Raw genomic sequence first — 19,069 nt, 5'->3', positions numbered from 1 at the left:
AAAAGAGTTGTCGAGTGTGAGCATACTCGTTTGGATTCTAATTTATCGTATGTTGTATTTCAGAGGTAGATCATGGTGAGGACACGTTTGATGCCCGAGAGCAGTGGTACCAGTGAGGAGGAGATCCGCCGGATCATTCAGGAGGAGGTGGCTGCGGCCATCAGGGCAGAGATACCAGAGATGTTTGGGTCTATAAAGACCACCTTGATTGAGACGTTTGATGAGCGCTATGCCGCTCTTTCTGAGGCTGCTGCTGCAGCGGCTACCGCAGCGATTGCTGCTGCGAGGCCGCAGGGTGGGGATGCGTTGCTGTTCCGTGAGTTCAGCAACACGAAACCACCGGAGTTTGATGGTACTCAGGATCTGGTGGAAGCTATGAGGTGGATATCTGATATTGAGGGGTGTTTCTTCACTTGCTCGTCTCCTGAGCATTTGAAGGTACGGTTCGCGCTGAACCAGCTTCGCTTGGGAGCGAAGGACTGGTGGAAGTTTGTGACAGCGCATTATTCGCCTGCTGAGCTTTCTGCGGTGACCTGGGAGAGGTTCACCACTATGTTTCGGGATGAGTACGTTCCCCAGGTGGAGAGGGAGCGTTTAGCACAGGAGTTTCTGACCCTCAAGCAGGGTACTGAGTCTGTTACAGCGATCACGAGGATGTTCCACGAGAGGGCGATGTTCTGCCCTGAGCACGTGTCCACTGAGCAGGCACGTATGAGCCGCTACTTGAGCATCTTGAGGAGGGATATTCGGGAGTTCGCTGCGAACTCCTCGTACCGGACATTTGCCGAGCTTCAGGCAAATGCCCGGAAGAGGGAGATTGAGCTTGAGACTCAGGCCAGGGAGGAGGCGGAGTCTCAGGGGAGGGATCGGCGACCGGCATTGTCGCAGCCGGCCGCCAAGCGGGCCAAGCCTGCTGATCCCCGACCAGGGAGCCTGAAGGGCCGCACTTGCGGAAAGTGCGGCAAGGGTCATGACGGAGTCTGCCGAGCAGGGTCTTGCTACAAATGTGGCAAGGAGGGGCACATGGCCAAGGACTGCCCCAAGGGGTTTGCAGTGTGCTTTCACTGCAACCAGACTGGACACCGGAAGGCCGAGTGTCCGCAGTTGCGCGGAGCATCTCAGGGGTCTGCTCCTGCCGCCACCAGAGTTACAGAGAGTCGGCCTGTGAAGGCCGAGACGCCGAGAGCTCGAGGGAGAGCTTTCCAGTTGACTGCGGAGGAGGTCCGCGCCGCGCCCGATGTTGTGGCTGGTATGTTTCCTTTCGTGTATTTATTTTGATATATGATGTTATGCTTATATTATGTTATGTGTAGGTACTTTTCTTGTGAATTTCGTACCTGCTTTAGTGTTATTTGACTCGGGTGCGAGTCGGTCTTTTGTATCTTTGGCCTTTAGCCAGCATATCAGTGCTAGTCGTGAGGCACTGAGTCGGCCTCTGAGAGTCTCCATAGCTGATGATAGAATGATTTGTGCCACAGAGGTTTTCCGGGGATGTGTGTTAGAGATCTTCGGGGTTGAGTTTCCGATTGATCTGATTCCTATTGCGATGGGCGATGTTTGTGTCATTGTGGGCATGGACTGGTTGAGCCGATTCGGCGCGATTATCGACTGTGAGCGTCAGCTGGTGACTATACGAGACCCTAGTGGGGGAGTTCTTTCGGTGTACGGTGAGGGTACCCGTTCGGGATCAGCCTTTTGTTCGGCCGCCAGGGCAAGACAGTGTCTGCAGCAGGGCTGTAAGGGTTTTGTGGCGTATGTGATGGATACGCGAGCGACTTCCGAGAGACCGAGTTCAGTTGGGGAGGTACCGGTGGTATGTGAGTTTCCAGATGTTTTTCCCGAGGAGCTGCCGGGAGTACCTCCTGTGAGGCAAGTAGAGTTTGGTATTGATTTGGTTCCGGGGGCTGCGCCTATAGCTAAGGTGCCTTATCGTCTTGCACCTCCAGAGATGCAAGAGTTATCCTCACAGCTTCAGGAGTTGCTGGGGAAGGGATTTATTCGGCCGAGCAGCTCGCCGTGGGGAGCACCTATTCTGTTTGTCAAGAAGAAGGATGGTTCACACCGGATGTGTATTGATTACCGGGAGTTGAACAAGCTGACGGTCAAGAACCGTTACCCGTTGCCGAGGATCGACGATTTATTTGATCAGTTGCAGGGGGCATCTTGGTTTTCCAAGATCGATTTGAGGTCGGGATATCATCAGGTGAGGGTGCGAGATGAGGACGTCCAGAAGACAGCTTTCAGGACGCGCTATGGGCATTATGAGTTTGTGGTGATGCCTTTTGGGCTCACCAATGCCCCGGCGGTGTTCATGGATCTCATGAACAGGGTATGTAGGCCGATGTTGGATCGGTCGGTGATTGTATTTATCGATGATATTTTGGTGTATTCGAGATCTAGGGAGCAGCATGAGGAACATTTGAGAGAGGTCCTTGGGGTACTGAGATCGGAGAAGCTTTATGCAAAGTTCTCCAAGTGTGATTTCTGGTTACGGGAGGTCCAGTTCCTAGGACATCTCGTTAACCAGGAAGGGATTCTGGTCGATCCGGCCAAGGTTGAGGCGGTGATGGGTTGGGAGGTGCCAAAATCACCCTCTGAGATCAGGAGCTTCCTTGGATTAGCAGGGTATTATCGGAGATTTATCAAGGATTTCTCCAAGATCGCAGTGCCGCTCACCAGGTTGACCCGGAAAGGTGTTGCATTCTCATGGGGTCCCGAGCAGCAGACCTCCTTTGAGACACTTCGCCAGAGGTTGTGCGAAGCCCCGGTATTAGCTCTCCCGGAAGGGATGGAGGATTTTGTAGTATATTGTGATGCATCGATTTTGGGGTTGGGTGCGGTGTTGATGCAGAGGGGTCATGTGATAGCATATGCATCGAGGCAGCTGAAGCCTCATGAGACGAGATATCCCACGCATGATCTAGAGTTGGGGGCAGTAGTGTTCGCCCTCAAGATTTGGCGCCACTACTTGTATGGGGTTCGATGTACGATATACACGGACCATAAGAGCTTGAAGTACTTGATGGATCAGCCCAATCTAAACATGCGTCAGAGGAGGTGGTTAGATGTGGTCAAGGATTATGATTGTGAGATCCTGTACCACCCGGGCAAGGCCAACGTGGTGGCCGATGCGTTGAGCCGCAGGGCAGAGAGCACTCCATTGCGAGATGTATGTTTGAGATTGACCATGATAGCTCCGGTATTGGATGCCATTCGTGGGGCACAGGCCGAGGCTGTGCAGCCGGAGATGCAGAAGAGGGAGCGGGTCGTTGGTTTGGTTTCAGAGTTCGTTACGGATGGGCGAGGGCTTATGACTTTTCAGGGTCGGATTTGGGTACCGTTCGTGGGTGGTACGCGCACTTCCTTGATGGAGGAGGCTCATCGGTCGAAATTTTCGATCCATCCGGGGGCTACGAAGATGTATTTGGATTTGAGGAGAGAGTATTGGTGGCCCTGTATGAAGAGGGACGTTGCATGGTTCGTTGAGAGGTGCTTGACCTGCCGTAGGGTTAAGGCCGAGCACCAGAGACCGCATGGCAAATTGCAGCCATTGGAGGTTCCCGAATGGAAATGGGAACAGATCACTATGGATTTCATCACCAAATTGCCGAGAACTGCCAGGGGAGTTGATGCAATTTGGGTGATTGTGGATAGGTTGACGAAGAGCGCTCACTTCCTTGCCATCAGTGAGAGTTCTTCAGCAGAGAAGTTGGCAGAGTTATATGTGAGAGAAGTGGTATCTCGGCATGGGGTGCCGATCTCGATCGTTTCAGACCGTGATGTGCGCTTTACTTCCAGATTCTGGAAGAAATTTCATGAGGAGTTGGGTACTAGATTGCATTTTAGTACAGCATATCATCCCCAGACAGACGGTCAGAGTGAGCGGACGATTCAGACGCTTGAGGACATGCTTCGAGCATGTGTGTTGGATTTTGGGGGTAGCTGGGATGCGTATCTACCCTTGGCGGAGTTTTCCTACAACAACAGCCATCATTCGAGCATTGGTATGCCACCCTTTGAGCTATTGTATGGTAGGAGGTGTCGGACCCCCATTTGCTGGGGAGAGGTCGGGCAAAGAGTGATGGGCAGTACCGAGATCATGCTTCAGACGACAGAGCAGATTCAGCAGGTCAGACAGAGGTTATTGACCGCCCAGAGTCGACAGAAGAGTTATGCAGACAGACGCCGGTCCGAGCTTGAGTTTCAGGTCGGCGACTTCGTTCTCCTGAAGGTCTCTCCTTGGAAAGGAGTGATACGATTCAGGAAGAGGGGCAAGTTGGGGCCCCGGTATATTGGGCCATTTCGTGTGATTGCGAGGGTAGGCCGGGTAGCCTATCGTTTGGAGTTGCCAGCAGAGTTGGGGCAAATCCACGACACTTTTCATGTGTCGCAATTGAGGAAATGTATTGCCGATGAGTCGGCAGTAGTTCCATTAGAGGATATTCAGGTGGATGCGAGCCTGAATTATGCCGAGAGACCAGTAGCCATCAGAGATCGGAAGATCAAGGTTCTGAGGAACAAGGAGGTACCTTTGGTGTTGGTTCAGTGGCAACACCGGAAGGGATCAGAGATGACCTGGGAGCCGGAGCGCGAGATGCGGGCTCAGCATCCGGAGCTATTTTAGAGCGAGACTTCGAGGGCGAAGTCTAATCCTAGTGGGGGAGAATTGTAACAGCCCGGATCTCCAGGTATTTTATTGTTTTAATATTTTGAGTTTTGAGAAGGGACTCGGCGAGTTGGAGCTCAGACTCGCCGAGTAGGGTCGCGATTCTGGACACGGGATTCGTTCGGACTCGGCGAGTCCAGGATATGGACTCGGCGAGTCCACGCTGTTTAATGAAACCCTAATTTCTCGGGTTTGGGACCTATTTAAATGGCCTTATGGCCGTCATTTGCATTCATCAGTCCATAGAGAGAAACCCTAAAAGTGCTTTAGCGATTTGAGAGTGAAAGGAGGCATTTCTTGACATTTGTGTGTTGTTTAGCAAAGAAGAAGGAGGCTCTAGCCAAGAGGAGGCAAAGGGGACTGCTATTTGGTGGATTGGAAGCTTGACCCTTCAATCTAAAGGTATAATTTCGACCCATCTCCTGTTTTGTGAAGTATAATCGATTTTAGGGTTCTTGTGGCTTTGATTGGGTTGATTTAATGGCCAAATAGTCCCATGCTAGTGATGAGACTTCGGATCTGGATCCATAGAGGTCCAGAGAGCCTCATTCTTCAAGCTTTAGAGAGAACAATGGAGGCCATGACCTTGTGTAGTGAGTTTTGTTGAAGATTCTTCATAATTAGTCATATAGAGGTTGTTCATGCATCAAGACTGGGACTTTACGTGATGAATCAGTCTAGGAGGGCCAGATCTATGAATTGTTGGAGTAGATCTGACCTTAGAAGCAAGTTTGAGTGATTGCATGGAATGGACTCGCCGAGTCCATGAGCAGACTCGGCGAGTAGCTTGAAGATTGCCTTGGACCGGCCAGTGAGTGGTCCAGACGAGTCAGGAGTTAACCCAGTGAGTCAGGGCGAGTTAGAGAGGATTGTCATGTGGTCTGAGTCGAGCTGGGACTCGCCGAGTCGTTCTTGAGACTCGGCGAGTTGAGTCGGGGTGGCCCCGCGATTCTTCCAGGTGGAACTCGTCGAGTCAGGGGGGAGTACTCGACGTGTAGAAAGGGAATCCTAGAGAGTTGGTGAGAACGTCTAGACTCGCCGAGTTGCCGTGTGCACTCGCCGAGTCCGGTCAAAGTTGACCGTTGACCGTTGACCGTTGACCTGTGTTGACTTCTTAGGGGTAGTCAACCTTAGAGATAAAAAGTGTTAATTAGAGCCTTGTGATGTTATAGGAGGATTAGAGCTCGGAGGATCGAGCACGAGGGATTTCCAGGGATCGTGAGATACCGAGACACGCGAGGTGAGTCTTCTCACTATACTTTACCTTGAGTCGGTAATCAGAGTTATGTGTTAGAGTATGTATGTTATGTGCATGTTATGTGTTGTACTGCATTATTTCTATGTGATCTATGCTGTGCATGTTTATAGAGTTGGAACCGGAAGGTTCATAGAGTTAGAACCTGAGGGTTCACAGAGTTGGGTGCACGGACCCATAGAGTTATGGCCTCGAGTGGCTAATATGTGTTTTATGTGTGGTATTTTGGGGAACTCACTAAGCTTTGTGCTTACAGTGTTAGTGTTGTTGTTTCAGGTACTAGCGATGACCGTGGGAAGGCGCCGGCTTGATCTGTACACACGTGGAGGAATTTGATATAATTATGTGATCTTGGGATTTGTATGATACATATTGGAATTTGAAATGGATGTTTTATTAAATTAAAAGAGAAATGTTTTTATAAATTGTGAAAAATAAATTTTAAAATTTTCGGTGTTACACCAAGGAAATCTTCAACGGATTCGCCGAGTTGTTCATTAACTCGTCGAGTTCATGCCCATCTTCATATGACTCGTCGAGTCGACCTTGCGAATCGTCGAGTCCCTTCAATCCCTCATCCATACAGATGCTTTTTAAGCCATGTTAAGGCTCCACATTGTAGATCCAGCTTCCCAAGGCATGTTTATCACGTAAAGTTGCAAACTTTACGTGCATGCAAGGCTCTAAAGGCTCTAAATGACAAATCTAAGATTATAATGAAGTTTTACACTCAAGGAGGGCTTCATGCAGGACCAAGCTTGAAACTTTATGAACCTAGAACCCAAGAAGGGTCCAAATTTGAAGTTGCAACTTCAGATCTAGCTCATACACCATAATATCATCATAACCAAGCCAAAAATACCCTAAACTCCACCCAAATGAGATCTAGAAAGAAATGTGGTAAACGTGATGACTTGATACCTTCAAATGATGCTAACTGAGGTAGATTTCTAATCCCCACAAGTTCCTTGCTTCTAGCCACTTGTTTCTCCAAGCTTTCCTCACTAAGATTCACATCCCAAAACCTATAACACACAAAATGAAGCACTCACACGAATTAGGGTTGGTTTGGTTCTCAAAAGATTGTAAGGGGGTAAAGGGAGGCTGTTGATCCTTTAAATAGGGTGCAAAACCCTGGGATTTAGGGTTTCATCTGCCAGCTCCTACTCGTCGAGTCCCTTCTTGGACTCGACGAGTAGGTCATTAAAACGCATGGACTAACCCGCTGCTGCCTGAAACCAAGAACTTTATATTAAATCAATACCTGAAAAATCGGGACGTTACAGAGGAGGTGGGGTTAGGGGTGTATTTATTTAAATAAATCAAAAAATCAATGGAAAATAGTCTTTTTTTTAGGTAAGACATGGACCAAGCGAGTAACAAAAACAAACAGTAGGGACCTTCCGGGATAAAAAAAAAAAAAAAATAAGTTAGGGACCAAACAAGCAAATTACCCTAAACCATAAGGACCATTCGTGTAATTTACTCTTTTTTCAACTTCACCAAAATAGCATCAAAACTCATAAAAACATCAAAACTCAAAAAAAAACATCAAATCTAATAAATGTGTTCCATTGTTGCTCTCAAACTAATACATCTCTGTTCTGATCTACATCTCTATTGACAACATCATACAAGATGTATACCTGGCCAGTAATAATCTCCTTATAATCTGTTTATCAAAATCAGTTGTTTTCCAATATTCATCCTCACTTGAAAGAATGAAGTGGGCTAACCTGTTTATAAGGAAGAATGTATACCAGACGTTTGATTTTGAATAAAGACTCAAACTATTGACATTCCATACTAGGTTAATTATATTCCCTCAATTAAGTTATAGTCCACGTTCTAAAAATTAATTGAATATTTGCATAGGATACATATGATTTATGAGTAGTAAAACAGAAGTATATATAATCTACAAACAAGTTCCTATTAAAATACAATCAAACTGAATTTATCATAATTTAAAAATAAACAATCTAGGGGCTTCAATGTCTTGATCAGTGGGCTATTGTTGAATGTATGATTAGAAGAGGGAAAAAATGTTGCCTGCAGAAGATGCCGGAGGCGAAGGCAGAACAGGTGAAGGTGAAGGTGAAGCAGTCAGAGTCGAAGGCGGAGGCGGAGGCGAAGACGGCAATGGTGACGACATTACAGACCGAACAGATGCAGAAATAATCGGAGCTGCGGGAGAAAGGGGTTGAAGAGAACCGGCATCGATGAGGGGGGCGGAGGGCTTCGCTACAAGCGGCGATGGCGATGACGGCGTCTCTGGCGGAAGCGATGCCCGGATGGGACGGCAGAGAGTTGTAATTGGAGTTTCAATGGGAGGGAGCAATAGGAGCAGGAGCGACGTTTGTAAAGAAGAAAGAGTAGAGGAAGGAGATGGAGTATTTGGGCAAAAAGGGAACATGTGTTCTATTTATTTTTTCAAACATGGTTTTCCATTTGAAAAATTAAGAGGCATTTTTTTAATTAAGAGTCATAAATTCATATGTTTGATATGCAACCAAACAGTCTACATGTGACAAATTAAGAAGTTGCCTCTTAATTTTTTAATTAACAGGCTACCAAACATGGCTTAACTCGACCAATTAAAGTCAATTACTATTTCACACATTGCCTTGAGTTTGGCCTTCAACTTCCGATTCCAGCACCAAAAAAACAAGAACCGCATGGCAGATACCCATAGGAACAAAAAACTGTTTTTCAGGATTCCGGTGGACCGAGAACCAAACCACATTGTAATCGGTTCCAACGATTATTTTGCTCTTCCCCAATTTGTATAGCAAACTCATCAGAAAAACATTCAAACATCAACATTGTTCACTCTCTTATAGAAAACTTGAAACCAAAATACTTTTCTTTCAGCACTTCAAAAAAGGAAAAACACACAGACACAAAAAAATTGTTTATTTCTTCAAGAAACCCTCAATCTCAACATAGCCGCAGCATAGGGGTTACAATTCCAGTGTGGATCCGCCTTGCAAACACCAAGTAACTAGTATATACTCTTGGGGCAGAACGATAGAAGAATAACCCTTTTGCAAAATGAGTTGTTGAAGAAAAGTGGAATAACAAACCAAAGTAAAACTACATATACAGTAAGATTAAGAAGAGGGACTACTTATGTCATTTCTCTATAAAGGGAGGGTATATATGTATGTAATTTCCGGCACAGTTGTATTTACATCTACATACAGACAGAGTTAGGGAGTTGCCTTTACTTTTTTTTCTTGTCCTCTTTAAGTTTTTCAAGTACAACCGGAGCTGCTGGAATGCTAAACCACCACTCCCTGAATCTGCGTTCCAACCGTTCGGTGCTTGAACTCCTGAGAGGGGAGTACTTTGTGAATTCCTCCAACACAACAAGTAGAATCACAAATTGCATCGGTACAAAAGCCAAAACAATCGCCATCATCACAAGTGCAATTGCAAATCGATCACTTGCCTGAAAACAACAACACCCCACATTCATCAAATTAACCTACAACTATAAACAATCACATTTCTAATTTAGATTTTAGAATACAATTACAACTACTTTATAATTTAGAATACATATCTTAATCACTTGCATTTTTATAAATATTACACCGACACCGGATAGATTTTTCAAGGTCTAGGAAGAAATCAAACTAGAATATTCTAACAAACAAATCATCAAAAGTACATTGCTATTTTTTGCATCAAGGGTGGAAACTTTTTTGTTACTAAATGCAAATAAATTAGCGAGGTAATACTTAAGCCTAAGTAAGAATAGAATTTAAAGTCTATTTCCATAATAAGAAAAAATACTAACATAGTATGCTTTAACAAAAAAAACAAAAAGCTAAAGTGTGTTGCTGTTTGTGTTTGGGGCGCATAAGCTACCATATGTTTTGAGCCCATTGCAATGTAGTATTTGGTGAGACAACTAAAGTAGCTTTTTTTAAAAACATATCTTTGAGATAGCTTATTGATAAACCCCGAAATATATATATATATATATATATATATATATATATATATATATATATATATATATATATATATATATCAGATTCGAGAAAGTCATAATAACGTTTCAAATATGAAATGGAATATAAGAAACTTGTTTTAAACCTAAAATTGATTGGAAAACTCTTGGTTACTAATAGGTTTAATATGATGAAATTTGTGATTTATTTTTAAAAATGTTATAACGTTAGTTTTTAATATATTATTAAATAGCCTTTGATGTAATTTTACAGTTTCCATCTAGCTTATCAGTTAGTTTTTACCAAGCACTATCAACTACCAGCTAGTCTGCCAAACACAGCCTTAACCTTTGGTTGAGGAGTAGAAGAAATCATATCATATAATCGAGTTTGAGGTTATTACTTTATAGTTTATAGAGATTTGATTTGAAGTGTTAAAATAAAATAAAAGAGGAAAAGATGATGAAAAAAGGCAAAGGCAAAGGCACCTGTGGGAATATGGAGAGCAATAGACCGCGTAGTTTAAGAAGAAGAACGTTTCCGTCTTGGATTAACTCCTCAGCCTGAGAAATTGCATTTTGGACCGCCAAAAGCTGCTCCATTGTGTTCATAGGCGGCGGTGCTATCACCTTGAATTCATCCACCGGCCGCCCTCGGCTTGAATACCGTGTAATCATAATAAACAGTGCAACTAACAAAAGCAGCATCGCGAAAACATAACAAAACCATCCCCTGCCAAAATATACATCAACTGTCTGTGTCTGTTTTTTTGTTCACTTAATTAATGTGGAAAGTGAGAATTTGGTGCCTTCATATATTCAGACTGATTTTTATTTGTCATCACTTCTAGACACAAGGGTAAAATGGTCATTTCTCATTCACATGTGTCCAAACTGGTAACCGTCTTTATTTATACAGCACTTATATTAGAAAAAAAAAAAAAAAAACCTTTATCCATACATATAAAGACGGCACTTGAAACAGGTGTTGTTTGCATAAAGTGGTATCTGGATATATGATGTTTAAAGCATTCTTGAGAAAATGAAAGCACAGTTGCAAAATGGAAGGAAAAATAAATGAGGGCAAATTTGTAAAAACTTACAACTTCTTTTCTTTGACTTCCTCTATTAAGTGAGGAAAAAAGAATCGCTCATATACTCATTAAGTTGACTATTAAAAAAGAAACAACACAAAACTTTGTTCAACTTCTCTTTCATAGTTGTTCAACTCAATCTGCCAATAGTGATTTTCTTAATTTTATATGAATGTGACTAGTAATACTCCATCCATTTGCTGTCTTATGGTAATTACCACATGATGCATGCAACTGCAAGAATTGAATTGGATAGTCAAATTAAAAGCTAACCTACACCTACCTGTAAAGGACGTATGTTAATACCAAACAGAACTGAAGAGACTTCACAGGATCTTCCCAGTAATATAGCTTCACAAGATGATTCCCAAGTTCAGTAACTGGAAACAGCAACTCCTGCAGTTATAAATAAATAATGAGTTTTCACTTTTCACTATCAATCTCTCATTAATTATTTGTAAAAGCCCTCCTAGTATTCATCACTGAAAATAAAGCTTCTCCAGTCCCATCCACTTGCAATCTCGGTGATTGTTACACCCAAACAAATAATAATAATAATAATAATAATAATAATAATAATAGGTATTTTCGATGAGAAGGGCATTGGACAAAATAAATTGCAAAAGTTTGTTTGCATTGCAGTACAGACTACAGAGGAAGGAGCAACAATCAGAATTGTAAAAAAACCATACCTTCATGACAGCCAAGTTAGTGTCAAGCCCCTCAACTTTAACTCCATCAACTGTAGCTTGTGCATTTGCAACCATTTTATAAGTGCTTCTGGATTCTTTCACCGCTTTCTCTAACGGAGTTAACTCCCCAACACAAACATCACCAACCGTAATCCCCCCGGCCTCATTAACAACATTGCAACTCGTCCCAAACACAAACCCTAAGCTAGAAGCCATAGTGCTAGCCGATATAGAATACATTCCCTTTTCGCTGCTCTTTACATCATCTCGACAAATTGACATGTCAGCAATTGTTTCCAGTATCCGATCGCCACCTGGAAGTTGATCACAGACATTGAACATAAGACCGGCCTCGAAGGACAATGGGATTGAGGAGGAGCTCATGTCTTTTAGGGCTTGAACTCGTAGGATTCCGAAAACCGTTTTTAGAAGGGTTTCGTCTTTTTCGATTCCAGTTATCTGGAATTTACGTATAAATCTGTGGGCGTATAGAATTTCACGGATAATAGCCAGCCAGTAGTCACGCCGAGTGTGTCCCTTGAGCTCCGGAAGCTCCATAACAATTGCTTCTGATCTACATTGGAATCCTCACCTCAATCAGTTCGAAATAACTCCTAGGGATAGGGTAGGGCAACTTACTTTTGTTTCCTTTCTTCGCAACTTTGCAGTTTAAATATTTTCTAACTAAGGCGTTACTTACTTGCATTTTACAAATATATATATATATATATATATATATATATATATAGCATTGCACTTTCAATCTTTTTCTAATTAGGACGTTGTTATACTTTGAAAATCTTACCAATTATAGCACTGAAAATTGCTTTGTATATGGATGACATTATTATACTTATAACTACCTAAATTTTTAAAGGAAAAATGAAAGTAGAATGCTATAATAAACTTTAATATTGTAATTTAACATTATATTCCATTCCAGCATACCATAACCAAACACTAGCTAGAGCCTAGACCTAGAGTATTAAAAAAACATAAGCATAAGAAGTAAGAAGTAAGAAGGGCTTACAAGGAAACGGATTTATACAAGAAGGCTTTGTCAAAAAGGCGGGTTCCCCATGGACCGGTGAGCTCAGGCTTAACAAATTGCTTTAAATCATCAGCCAAATCATAAACTGTTGGCTTATCATAAGATACAACACGTAGAGCTTCAAAGTACATTGCATGATCTGTCAGAGTTAGCCGACCTGCCGCCACAAATACAGATTTTCAGCATTATACTACAACACTTTAACAAGTATCCTTCTCCTTTTTTTTTGATATAAAGGGGCATCTAGTTGGAAGGAACTAGAATCTGTCAAAGTATTTGAAATGACGAAATTGGCTCGATCAAGAACACCACCAAAACCCATGAGACCAATTTGTAATTTCAAGAGTTTCGTTTTTATTTATTTCCTTTAGATTAGATACATTTTTTGCAAAGCTTTTTTTTTATCCTCTCTTTTTATTTATATCAGTTCAGACATATTCATTTATGACTATAATTTCATTGAGTGTTTCCAAAAAAAATTGATTTAGTTAATGTTACTGATATTTATTTTCAATTTTTGATAACGTACAGAGAAAATCAAGATATCAAGATCCTTCTAATGCAATATTGGAGTGCAAATGTACAACCAAAAGTGGAGAAGATCACAAGTTCTTCAATTACGATTATAGATTAATAGTTAATTATTGCATTCTACTTTTTGTTAGAGTTTTATACTGTACTTATTTACGATTATAAAAAAAATACTTGATTACTACATACTGATTTTTTTTTTCTTTTTTGTGTTATTCATTTATGAATAGAAGTATAAATTAGTTATTTAGCAACGTGTTTTATTCGATTATGTCTATATAATTATATTGAAATTTTTATCTTTAAATTGTGTTTTATTCGTTTACGATTACAGCCGTATTCATTTATGATTACAAATGTGTTTTATTCGTATATGATTACAAATATTCTGATGAAATGATCAATTAGAAAGAAAAAAAATCTATTTTTAGAGAAATAATGATAAAAATTATTTTTACTTATTCCATTTAACAAAAATGAAAGAAAAAAAAAGGATTAATTCCTTTTTTAAGGTAACTAGAATGATTATCTCTAGATTTTAGGAAATTATTTTACATCTTAATTTGGGGGTTTAGAAAACAGGGAGGATTAAAACTGAATTTGATGTCATATGAGGCTTTATGAAAGAAAAGTGGAATTTTGCAGTGAAAGGAAAAGCAGGCAGGCAGGCAGGACTGAGATGGAAATTGAATTCCAATGGAATCCACTAAGGAAGGGGTATTGAACATTTAAGTAGTGAGAGATGAAGTTACGAACCAGGCCAAGTTGAGATCCCGACATGTTGAAGAACAGGCTGAGTGGTTACCGTGCCATCCAGTTCCAGAACCCTTTCCCCTCTTCCAGATCGTTGGGATGAAAGGAGAGATGACTCTGATTGAGATTTAAGTTTTCTCACAGCCCTGTATATATATGCAACATTCATTCATGTCTTTTGACAGCCATTGGGACTCATCATCAGGGAAATTTTCAAAAATGTTGACCAAGGTGGGATAGGACTTGCTCTCGTCTGTGCAAAAGACAGCCCTAGAAAGCTTGTCACGTAACGTAACAAACACACATGAATGAGACTGGACAAACTTTCTACTTTCTAGGGCTATCTTTGATGCGAAGGGCATTCGAGTCTTTTGCAAATATCTTTTGGGTGATTGCAATTTTTGTCCCAATTAAACGAAATACAACACAAGGCCGGTCTATCCTGTGTATTAAAACAAACAAACAAACAAACTTGAGATTTTATGGAAATGGTACCTTTCCAGTCCACTGAGGTATTTGTCAAAGGTAGAAAACAGAAGCCGGCCTCCAGTTGATGCAGTCAGAAACTCAAATATATAATCGCTGATGATCACATTGGCTATAATCGGAACTGCTGGTGCAATTCGGGAAAAGGCCTCTATCCCCACACTTGCATCCTCATCTATCTGATGCATAATAATCAATTTTACAATGTCAAAATCCATCTCCATCTCGCCTCATATCCATTCCATCACAACTTGGACACCATACCTTAACTTTGAAGAAACTAAAAGTTACCTACAAATATCAAATCTCTTTCTAACTGCCAGTATTCATTCTTTTTTTTTTTTTTGGCTAGAAAAGCTTAAACTTGTAAAAGAAGCATCTTTTTCCGATATCATGTTTATTTTAATTTTTCTTCAGTTTTACGTATGTAAAAGTAAAACATGCTTAATTAACATGTGAAACGATTATTCTGTGGAACATTAACTTTTCGTGGAAGGAATGGAAAGGACAGGGTAATGGAAATATGGAATAAGGAAGGTAACAGAATGAGTCATTACATTCCATGATCAAGTTTAGCATGTACGAACAGAATGAGTTTATACATATAATTTTTTTATAGTAAAACCATGTTATATTGCAAAATTGAAGGAATGAAGAAAAGACTCCCCCAGGCAAACACTATGTTAGATGATTTTCCTCTATAGAGTCAAACCTAGCACGTTTGGACATACCAACTAATCCCTGTTTTTCGATTGTCATTCATGTTGTTTCAAATATCTTCACAATTTTAGATCTTCATAAGAGGTCAGAAAAGGTTCTTACTGTGGTGAACGGGAAAACATCTTCATATCCAGGCACATCCATTATTATCATTATTACTATTTCGATTATTATGATTCATCATCAACATTATTATTATTATTATCATTTATTACTATCTATGGCTATAATCACTATCATCATCATTATTATGATCATTTTTAAACTGTTTCGAATGTAATATATATATACATACATCCATGGAAGGGTGGCTAGCAGCATCAGGAAGCTCCCACGCAAGCATCATATCAAACGTTAGACGTCGAAACTTCTTGTCCTCCATGTAACCGTTCATTTGTGTGGATACAGAAAGAGCCCTGAAACAAGAATATTCCAGAAAATTCCGGGCATACCGTGATGGATCTTTTATAGCATCAGGAGCCTCCCCATTAAAGTTTTCTTGAAGCTGACCCGTTGGAATCTCCAGGATTCTGCAGTAATCAGGTATGTATAAACCACATATTATGATTATCCAAACTAAATGTTGTTTCTTTTTTACTTAATTCGGACATGACTTGATATTGTGAAGTGTGTATATATATATATATATATATATATATATATATATATATATATATATATATATATATATATATTATCTTTATTACGTAATGCAAAAAGAACGACTTAATATCAAAAACCATGGAAAGGAGGCTGCTTTCCCATTAAGTCCTAACCAATTAACAAATTTGGCCTCATTTACTTTTTCCTTCCACTTCCCAAATTTTTTGTTTTTTTTTTTTAATTTATCTAAAGAGTACCTTATCATGGGAAATGAAAAGAAATATGGCCAGCAAAATGGAGATGGAAACAAAAACTGTATATCCAAAGAGCACTTACTTTCAAATTTCCATAAGCTATATATGAGTGTTTCCTTTGGACTTAATGCGGAAACAACAAGCAAATAGAAAAAGTCACGGAAATGAGGCTTTCCATTAAGCCTTAACTATTTACAAATTTGCCCTGATTTATTTTTTCCTTCCATTGGTTGCCATGATTTTCTCAGATGTTTTTTTTTTTAAATATCATTAATCTACACAAAACTTTATCCAGGGGCAAGAAAAGAAAAAACAGGTTCGCAAAATGGAGATAGAAATAGTAAGTCTACTGCAAAAGAGATTTTAGTTATAGAGGGGTATTTCTCTTTGACTTAATAAAGAATGTGAGGAAAGGAAGCCTAATAAGTTTTTATAAATATGCTGGCATATATTTTTTCCATACATTTCCCCAAGTTTGCCACGGTTTTCTCATATGTTTCTATTAAACATCATTATCTAATGGGAATGAAAAAGAAACAGGAAATGAAGGTAGAAATAGGATTACAAATGAGAACTTACTTTGAACATCGACGAACAACTATATTTGCCACGGGGGACAGTTCATGTATCCAGTTTCTGTCAGCAGATGGAGACAGTTTCATCTCTTCAAACTCTTCATGAAATGGACTTCGGTTTTTCAACAACCACTTAAACGATCCATCTTTCACAAAACCCTCGATCATATTTCTGGTTTTGCTTGCTGAAGTCATCTTCTAAATACCAACTTAAAATTAAATCATATCCAAGTTTCCAACCACCTATCAAACCAAAACTTTAGCTAATTAAAACATTAAAGAAACTACAAAACAAAAAGACACTTTTTTCATCACCCAATAAGCAGATAAAGCAATTCTGCTTTCGATCAAACTACAACCTAAAATCGATGAGGATCAACAAGAAACCATGATTCTTTAATTTGAAATATATCTCTCAAGTATGGAACATGTTGCATTCAACAGGTATTTTGTTAGATATTTTGTACATATATTTTCAGGTGGACATATTGGTATATCTTATGTTGTTGATATATACGTCATGCCATATTTTGTTAAAATTGCTATCTTCCTAAACACTTACCACATTAGTGATGAATAATAAATCTGTATGAACCGACAACTAGAGTACTAGCCTACTAGTAAACTCAATTTCTGAAAGGAGTAGTTCCCCAATCTTCACCTTATAGTTGATTTCATTTCTTGGAATAACATGTTACCATTCAACTAAAAAACTTCGATTTCAGTTATTGCAATAACATATTACCGCTCAACTCAAAAATAAACTAATACCCGGATAAACTGGAACCAATTTTAACCAATTTGAAGCAACCAATGACAGTAGACTATATATGGATATGATGTATGATTTGGGGGTTTTGATATAAATTCAGAAGTTGTTTATGTACTGTTTTGATTTTTCAATGCAGTAGGTTTGAAATTTATAGCAATATCGCTTGATATGATTTACCAATCAAACATTGCCCATCGTTTAGTATTGCATCCAAATTCAACCAGTGAAGGGTCAACTCAATGCACCATCTTGAATTAAAACCCTCAAAGTTCCTTTATATATGATTCTGTTTCGAACATGACAACTACATTCAATTCAATTATAGAGCACATATAGATCCTCATATAATATCAATTGCAAAAATACCCTCAAAAGTCCTTTTCCACTTCCGTATACCAACACGAGTCAGATCAAATTAAATCACACATGTGATGCAGTTAAATGTATAATTTATTGCTAAAACTTACGCCTGTTAACTAAGGAGCAGAATTTTGTAACTGCAAATTGAGTTGAAAGAATGATAGAGCAGATAGTTTATGAATCAAAATTGTGTTTACAACCCACAGAAGCAGTGTAAGATGAAGAAATCAGAATCAAATTGTACCTAAGTTGTTAAGCAGTGAACCACTACCCGGACAACCCGCCTGAAGGGGCTACCAACGCCGTGAGATGAGAGAATCGACAGATGACGTGATTCCGGGAACAGCGTGATTTGGGGAGCGACTGGACCGAAAGATCAGGGGGAGTTGTTTCACCTTATTTTATATAGAGATTTCGAGTAACTGGCAAATGTGGTCCCTAGGGTATATGTTTTTACGGTTTAGGTCAAAAAAATAACTTTGTTTTTAATTTTGATACATGTAGTAGGGTTTCACAACTTTTTTTGGTAAAAAAAATGATATTAATAAAAATAACTAGATGAAGATCACCTGTGCCATTGTCGCGGTTTTGAATAGTCAGAAACAATCGTTATTAAAAAAAGCTACAATACCTCATAAGTAAATATATAAACAACACATATAACCAAAATTAAATTTTGATTAAGTTGATAATACCATTATTTCCTTTCTCAACATCTTCAACCCTTCATCTTCAACCTTCTATAGATCAACAATGTTGTCCAATTAATTTGCAAATCGATGGGAACAAAAAATCAAATTCATTAGCAGAAAAAATAACAAATGAATTTTCTAAAAAATGTACATACAATACCTTAATAGTGAAAAATTGAAATTACAATGTATTGATTAAAAAATCAAAATGATTGTACATACAATAACACAGGAACCATTTGTTGTAATATTAAATTTTTACCCTTTTAAATATTTTAAAACATATTTCTTTTATGGAAAAGTTGCTACAATAATATAAGCCTTTTTTTTCGAAAACCACTAAAACATACAATCTATTTTTTTAATGAAATCAATTTGATACATTTTTCAAAATAAAAACCGATGTGGTAATTTTAGGGACACCTATAGAAATTAAACAAAATAGTAATGTAAGTTCATTATTTAGTTTCACTTACAAACTAAGAGCCATTGATAGAATGCAAGGTTTTGAGATTTGGAATTTTGCAATAATCAAATAGTAATGTAAGTTCATCATTTTGTTTCACTTACAAGCTAAGAGGAATTGATATAATGCAAGGTTTTA

The 19,069-nt window shown here is 39.6% G+C and overlaps 1 protein-coding gene across 1 annotated transcript; it reads right to left on the bottom strand.

Moving 5' to 3' along the window:
* Window positions 1-8,980: 8,980 nt before the first annotated feature.
* On the bottom strand, window positions 8,981-18,155 carry LOC111909423 (uncharacterized). The gene is made up of 10 exons (XM_023905241.3): window positions 18,018-18,155; window positions 16,646-16,884; window positions 15,505-15,739; window positions 14,499-14,668; window positions 14,007-14,149; window positions 12,699-12,876; window positions 11,669-12,242; window positions 11,260-11,372; window positions 10,372-10,615; window positions 8,981-9,375 (listed from the first exon to the last, which is right to left on the bottom strand). The coding sequence occupies exons 2-10, from the start codon at window positions 16,834-16,836 to the stop codon at window positions 9,148-9,150; spliced, it is 2,076 nt and encodes a 691-aa protein (XP_023761009.1). The 5' UTR covers window positions 16,837-16,884; window positions 18,018-18,155; the 3' UTR covers window positions 8,981-9,147.
* Between the last annotated feature and the right edge of the window lie 914 nt (window positions 18,156-19,069).

Source organism: Lactuca sativa, chromosome 8, assembly GCF_002870075.4.
Source record: "Lactuca sativa cultivar Salinas chromosome 8, Lsat_Salinas_v11, whole genome shotgun sequence".
Taxonomy (NCBI): Eukaryota; Viridiplantae; Streptophyta; class Magnoliopsida; order Asterales; family Asteraceae; genus Lactuca; species Lactuca sativa.
This window is presented reverse-complemented; position numbering and strand designations above follow the sequence as displayed.